Raw genomic sequence first — 7,296 nt, forward strand, 5'->3', positions numbered from 1 at the left:
GATTAGCCCTTTGGAGTTCAACGTCACAAGGTCAAAGTTCAAGGTCGCAACAGCACACATGCTCTAACACTAGAACCGTTCGACTGAGGAAGGTGAAACTTCAGAACAAGCAACAGGAGTCATAACGATCCACACTGAAGGCGATTTCGGACGTTTGCCCAAAGCGCCACCTAGTGGACGGTGTGGGAAGTGCGCGACAAATGCGCAGGAAGTGCGCAAGAGCGTAGAGGGTGGTCGCCAGGGTTCCCGCGGTCGCAATAGGCCGAAGCGGCACTAAGCTGGGAGGGCCGTCCAACGCTGCTTGCAGCTTTAATTCATTTTGCTTCTACTGCTCCACTGAGAAGCAGCTGGCCAGGGCTGTTAGAAAATACAGCCGTCTTTACAACTGTTCCAGCAAAACTTATAAACCAATGAACTTAAAAAGAACAAAGAATTTGTGGACAGGGATATCACAGTTATTGGGAGGAAGTATGTTTCGGCCGAGCATTGTAGGGACATGTTCCATTCATTTGCTCATTATTGTGCACCATCTGTCGGAAATGGTGGTAGTCTCTTTATACCAAATTTGGAAATGCAAAACAGTGTGTCCTGTCTTAGTCTGTTTAATAAAAATATCTGATTGCAATAAGGGTAGCAAAATCTGTACAAGGATAGAAAAGTAGAGGGGCCAGCAGGAAAAACCCATTCCGGTGCTGTGAGAGTAGCTTCCCAGGAGTTCTGCACTAAGTGTCTTATAAGCTATGAATGGTGTGTGTGAAAGCGAATTTTATAATTGATTTGTTTTTGTTTTAATATTCAACTTCCTTGTTTTTGGGATTTTATTACTTTGTAAAGAAGTCATTTTTGAGCTCTACACACACACACTTACAAAGTTAGCTGGTGCTTGCAATGTGTGTAAGAACCTGTCAGTGTGTGTTTTTACCTTTGTAGTCAAGCATGTCCTCAATGAAAGCCAACGTAGAGGGGAATACACTGCTGATGCACAGTCCCAACACACAGGTACCGATAAAAAGGAACACACAACTGGTGTAGAAGATCATCAGCAGACACTGGACCAGTATGAGACCCACCTGACAAACACGCACACAGACACACCATCAGTGCTGCCTAGATGTACATTATCAGAGTCACAACTAACATATGAGCAAATATTTTGTTCCATATAAACACAATTCACCTGTTATTTTATCACAACCAAAAGACTCTGTAAAACTGTTAAAGTTAACAACCTAGCAATTATTGTGGAAATGCATATTGCCCACTGTCTTTCATACCAGAAATACCAAAGATCATCTTGGGATGAGAAATAATGGTGTTCTAGCCGTTTTGGTCAAACTATGTAAATGACATTATGTGTGATCTCATGCGATGTTGAGAGCTCACAAGATCTGTTAGTGTATGTAAGTAAAGTTTATAACAAAGCGCTACACAAAATAAATAAATAAAATTAATAACTATTAAAAATAGGTGCCAATAAAAAAGGTAAAATAAGATAAAAAAGTGCTCAAAGTATGCGTCATAAATGACTCAGGTACTGCCACATCAAATTGAAGACCAATATCTGTAAAATAACTTGAGGTATAACCATTTTTGTGTAGGCTTAGGTCAATTAGCTGTTGTGGCCATCTTGAATTGGGATGACTCCAAAGGCTAATCAGTTGTAGACAAAAGATGGAGGAACACAGGGTGACCTATAAGAGTGGAGGGAGGAGTACACAGGTAGACTACATTCTAGCATCAAATGGTGGTGTGTAGGATGAGGGTTGTGGTGAAGAAGAGGAAAAGAGTAAAGGCAGAGAAGAAGACCAAATGGTGGAAGTTGAGGAAGGAAGAATTTTGTGAGGCGTTCAGAAAGGAGCTGTTAAAGGCTCTAGGTGGTAAGAAAGAGCTTTCAGGTGACTGGGTTACTACAGCCACAGGCTGTAGTCTCTCTAGCTCTAGGCGCTAGAGAGACATGTAGGAAGGTACTTGATGTGTCATCTGGACAGAGAAAAGATGATAAGGAAACCTGGTGGCGGAATAGTGAAGTGCAGGAAGTTATCTAGAGGAAGAGGTTAGCCAGGAAGAAATGGGACAGTGAGAAGACTGAAGAAATTAGACAGGAACAAAGGGAGATGCAACATAGGGCAAAGAGGGAGGTAGCAAAGGCAAAGCAGAAGGTGTATGACGAGTTGTACAAGAGGCTGGACACTAAGGAGGGACGGAGGGACTTGCATTGACTGGCAAGACAGAGGGATCAGACTAGAAAGGATGTGCAGCAGGTTAGGCTTGTTAAAAGTAGAAACAGTAATGTTCTAACAAGCGAGAAGATGCCTGAGGAATAGAGGAGAAGTGTGCTGGTATGGAGTGAGAATCTTGACATAAGTCGATATCGCACATATTCAATTTGCAGGCAGGATTTCATCTCTTGCTTTCAAAACTTTTAACACTTGCACTCAAAACTTCTGCTCTCTTTTAAATATTCTCAGCAGTATGGTTTTATGTCAAGAAAGAGCACCACAAATGCCATCTTTGCTTTGAGGATGGGGATGGAGAAGTACAGAGATGGTCAGAAAGACCTTCATTATGTCTTTGTGGATTTATAGAAAGCATACAACATGGTGCTGAGGGAGGAGTTGTGGTGTTGTTTGAGCAAGCACATTTGGAGTAGCAGAGAAGTATGTTAGACTGGTACAGGACATGTGTGAGGACAGCAGGACAGTGGTGAGGTGCGCTGTAGGAGTGACAGACAGCTTCAAGGTAGAGGTGGGACTGTGTCAAGGATCAGCTCTGAACCCCTTTTTGTTTGCTCTGGTTATAGAAAGACTAACAAATGAGGTCAGGCAGGAATCCCGTGGACTATGATGTTTACAGATGACATTATTATCAGTGGTAAGAACAGGGAATAGGTGGAAAAAACCTGGAGAGGTGGAGGTATGCACTTGAAAGACAAGGAATGAAAGTCAGCCGTAGCAAAACAGAGTACGTGTGTGAATGAGAGGGATGCAGGTGGGACAGTGAGGCTACAAGGAGCAGAGATCACAAAGGTGCAGGACTTCAAATAGTTAGGGTCGACTGTCAAGGAAAACGGGGTGTGTGGTACAGAGGGGAAGAAGAGAGTCCAGGCAGGATGGAGTGGATAGAGAAAAGTTTCAGAAGAGATTTGTGACAAAAGGGTGGCAGCAAAGGTCAAAGGAAAGGTTTACAAGACAGTGGTGAGACCAGCTATATTGTGTGGCTTGGAGACAGTGGGATTGAAAAAAAGACAGGAGACAGAACTGGAAATGGCAGAGCTGAAGATGGTAAGGTTCTTCTTGGTAAGAAATGACAAGAATGGATAGGATTAGGAATGAGGTCATCAGAGGTACAGCACAGGTTGAACAACTGTGAGATAAAGTTAGAGAGACCAGACTGAGTTGGTTTGGATATGTGCAGAGGAGGGACAGTGTGTATATTGGTAGAAAGATGTTAGAGATGCAGCTGCCAGGAAAAAGATACAGAGGTAGGCCAAAGAGGAGATACATGGATGCAGTTAGAGAGGACACAAACATAGTTGGAGTGAGGACAGAGGACGCAGAAGACAAAGTTAGATGGAGGAGGATGACTTGATGTGGCGACCCCTGAAAAGGGAACAGCTGAAAGACGAAGAAGATTGATTTTTAACAAAACATTTATTATACAATAATTTAACAATAAACTTTTACATAATCAGGTCAAGAAAACAAAAAACAATAAATATTTACATTAGCAGCTTGTTATATTTTAGTTCTTGCTGATTAGAAAAGGTGCACAAAACATTATTAAAACTCCATAGTTGTAAAAAAACTCTTTAAATCCCCAGTGGCTCTGTGGAAGCAAAATTCCAGCGTCAACCTGGCATTGATGTTACACTTCCACAGAGCCATGGCATGAAGTTGAGGTCCAGCCTGCATTTTGTCACGTCGAGTAATGTAGATTGCCATTTTGGCCTCTGCAATTAAATAATTTAAAGTCCGGGATTTATTGTAATGCACACCATTGATAAAAACAGAAATGGTAAAAACCACGCCAAAAAGGCTAAAAATTCTCATAAATTTTTTTTAAAACTAGTCAACTGTACACAATCCATAAAAGCATGAAAAATACTCTCGGACAAACTGCAAAAAGAACACTCATTTAAAACCCCAGGACTGATGACCGATAAGAACGAGTTTGTAGCGATGGCGCCGTGAAGAATCCTCCACTGAAGGTCACCAGTCCTTTTCTTGATTGGAGGTTTGTACAAAGTCCTCCACTGAGGCTTCAGCCCTCAGAGTTTGTCGCTCCACACATTGATGGGCCTTTTGCAGAGAGCTCTCTTGTTCAGAATATTTGTGCAAAATTTGTACAGTATTTTTGGACCAGTTTTTGTGGTGATTTGGGTTTTTTCTGTGTTTTGTTTTATTTCTGTTTTAGTTTATTGGTTTGTGTTTAGTTTCTGTTTTTGTTTTTCACTTTCTCATTCCTCCTCAGTCTATTTCTCTCTCTGCATTCCTGCCACGCCCACTTACACCTGTCAAAGTCTGCTAATCATGTCACCTGTCTCCACTTACCTGATTATCCTCAGCACTTTAAAACCCGGTCATTTCTGTCTATACTCCGCTGGTCCATTGTCGTTGGTTGCTTATTGTTTTTTGCCGTCTTGTCCTGATTCTTTTCGCTCCGTGTTCATGCTCTGTTTTTCTTTTCGTTTTGCTGCCACGCCAGCTTTTTGTTTTCGTTTTGTTTCTTAGTTTAATAAATTAGTTTTTTGTTTATAACTATGAGTCTGCGTTCTGGGTTCGCCTCTGTCTCCACCGTTCCTGACAGTTTTACATAAGTCCATCTCCAAGTCTGTACAGTTCAGCGGGGGGACCACTGTCATCCTCAAAAATGTGATTCAGGAATGCATCCAGGAACGGGTCAGTCTGGTCACGCAGGCACTCTTTTGTTGCATGAAGTTGCAGGAGCCGCCACTCCTCAAAAGTCAGCCGCTGCTTCACCTGCTCCAGGAAGCGCTGCACTAATCTGACGGACTGGACCCCAAGCAGCAAGCCAACCTCTTGGACGTTTGAGAAGTCCGGTCCCGCCACCTGCACCAGACGCCGCAGGGTCACCGTCCCGGACCTGGACAGTGCCTCAGACAGTCCTGGCACGCTGGTGTCACTGATGTCTAGTCTTGCTCCACACACTAGTGGTTCTTCTAAAAGCCAATGCAGAGAATTATGCGTTTTTGCTTGTTGCAATTTAAAAAGAGCACAGGATTTAAAAACACCCTGATAAAACTGAGGCAACCCTTTTACCTTTAAGAAAACTAAAATCAGTTAAAAACAGAGCAGCATCCAGCCCCAGACAATTAACACGTCTGAGGATACAGCTGGCCACATCCCTCCACACAGGAGATCCTGTCAGGTATTTCTGAATAAACTGTAGATGAAAGCTGTATTTTGACTAATAAACCAGATGGTGGATCTAGAACAAAGAGTTTGTGCCACAGCTGCGATGCTACTAGGTTGTTTAAAACCAGCACTCTGTCTCGGTAGGACATCTGGGAGTGGAGCCACTTCCATTTAGACAACTTGCTTTTTATTTTCTGCTCGACGTTTTCCCAGTTTTTATTTACAATATCTTTATCGCCTAAAAACACACCAAGATATTTAAAACCGTCTTTCTTCCATACTAGACCCCCGAGAACTGGGAGCCCACCAGACCATTCACTGACGGCCAGGGCTTCGCTCTTTCCCCAGTTCACCCTTGCAGCAGACAAGACAGAGAACTTCTCTGTGATCTCGGTTAAAACACTGACATCTTGCTGATCTTTTATAAAAACAATGACATTGTCAGCGTAGGCAGATAAAGCCATATTGTTACTAAAATCAGGTAAAACCAGACCATAAACACTCAAGCATATTTTCTGGAGGAGGGGTTCCAGGGAGAGCGCGTAGAGCATCCGCGAGAGTGCGCAGCCCTGTCGAACGCCTCTACACACCCTAAAAGGAGCACACAGGCTACCGTTAATTTTCAGCACACTCTCAATGTCACTGTACAGTACCTGGATTTTGGCAATAAGACCCTAGCTGAACCCAAACCCCCTCATGGTTTTCCAGAGGAAGCCGTGATCAACGCGGTCAAATGCCTTTTCTTGATCTAGTGAAATCAAGCCAGTTTGTAAACCCAATGAACCAGGGACCTCCAAAACATCCCGAATCAGGTAGATATTATCTACCATGGACCTGCTAGGGACGCAATAGGTCTGATCCCGATGGATGACCTGCTCCATAGCTTTCCCCAGCCTAGTGGCCAGAGCCTTGGAGAGGATCTTGTAGTCGGTGCAGAGGAGGGACACAGGGCGCCAGTTCTTGATGTCCTGCAGGTTTCCCTTTTTGGGCAGCAGGGTGATGACCGCCCTGTGGCAGGACAAGGGGAGTGAACCAGTGGACAGACTTTTATTATAGACGTTGAGCAGGTCTGTGGCCAGAAAGTACCAGTAGGCCTTGTAGAACTCCACTGTGAGCCCGTCAACGCCCGGGGACCTATGGCCCTGCATACTGAAGAGGGTTGTGTGGAGTTCTTGAAGCCCCAGGGGGCGCTCTAGATCAGAGTTGGTCTCCTCAGAGACCCGGGGTAGTTCATCGCAGAACTCCCGGAACATTTCCTCGTTCTCCTTATATTCACTATGTAACAGAGAACGGTAAAACTCCACAGCCCTCCTCCTGATCTCACCTGGTTCACTTAGTTTCTGCCCTGTGTCCGACAGCAAAGAGTGGATCAGCTTCCTCTGCCCGTGCTTCCTCTCCAAGCTGAAGAAAAAGCCAGAGGGAGCATCCATCTCCATGATGTTCGGGATCCGGGACCTGACCAATACGCCTTGGACTTTATTTTCCAGCAGATTAGCTAAAGTTAGCCTTTTAGATTTGAGAGCTTCAAAATGCTCTCGATTTCCTTTGGATTCACGAAGTCATTCTAATTCCATGATATTTATCTCCAGATCTCTGATAGATCTGGTAATGGTGACATTTAGAGTGTGCTGTTGACTCAGCAGTTTTATCTGAACTTTTCCATAGTCCCACCACTGTCTCAGACAAGTAAAATCAGAGTTTATTTGTGTGGTGATTTGGCTTTTGCTGGGTTTTGTTTTGATTTTATTTTAGTTCTCTGGGTTGTATTTTGGGTTTTGTCTTCCTCATGTTTGTGCTTTTGTATTCACTCCTCCCCAGTCACCCTTTTGCTGTTTCCTGGCCACGCCTATCTCCACCTGCCCATGATTGCTCCCATACACCTGAATCCACTTACCACAATTATCCTCTGCACTTTAAAACC

The 7,296-nt window shown here is 43.8% G+C and overlaps 1 protein-coding gene across 1 annotated transcript in view; it reads right to left on the reverse strand.

The window, feature by feature from the left end:
* Nucleotides 1-7,296, reverse strand: part of mfsd4aa (major facilitator superfamily domain containing 4Aa) — a 74,616-nt gene that overhangs the window by 19,752 nt on the left and 47,568 nt on the right. The window contains exon 7 of the mRNA XM_037975455.1: nucleotides 923-1,070. Coding sequence (XP_037831383.1) covers nucleotides 923-1,070 — 148 coding nt within the window. The remainder of the gene's footprint in view (nucleotides 1-922; nucleotides 1,071-7,296) is intronic.

This window comes from Kryptolebias marmoratus, linkage group LG4, assembly GCF_001649575.2.
Source record: "Kryptolebias marmoratus isolate JLee-2015 linkage group LG4, ASM164957v2, whole genome shotgun sequence".
Classification (NCBI taxonomy): Eukaryota; Metazoa; Chordata; class Actinopteri; order Cyprinodontiformes; family Rivulidae; genus Kryptolebias; species Kryptolebias marmoratus.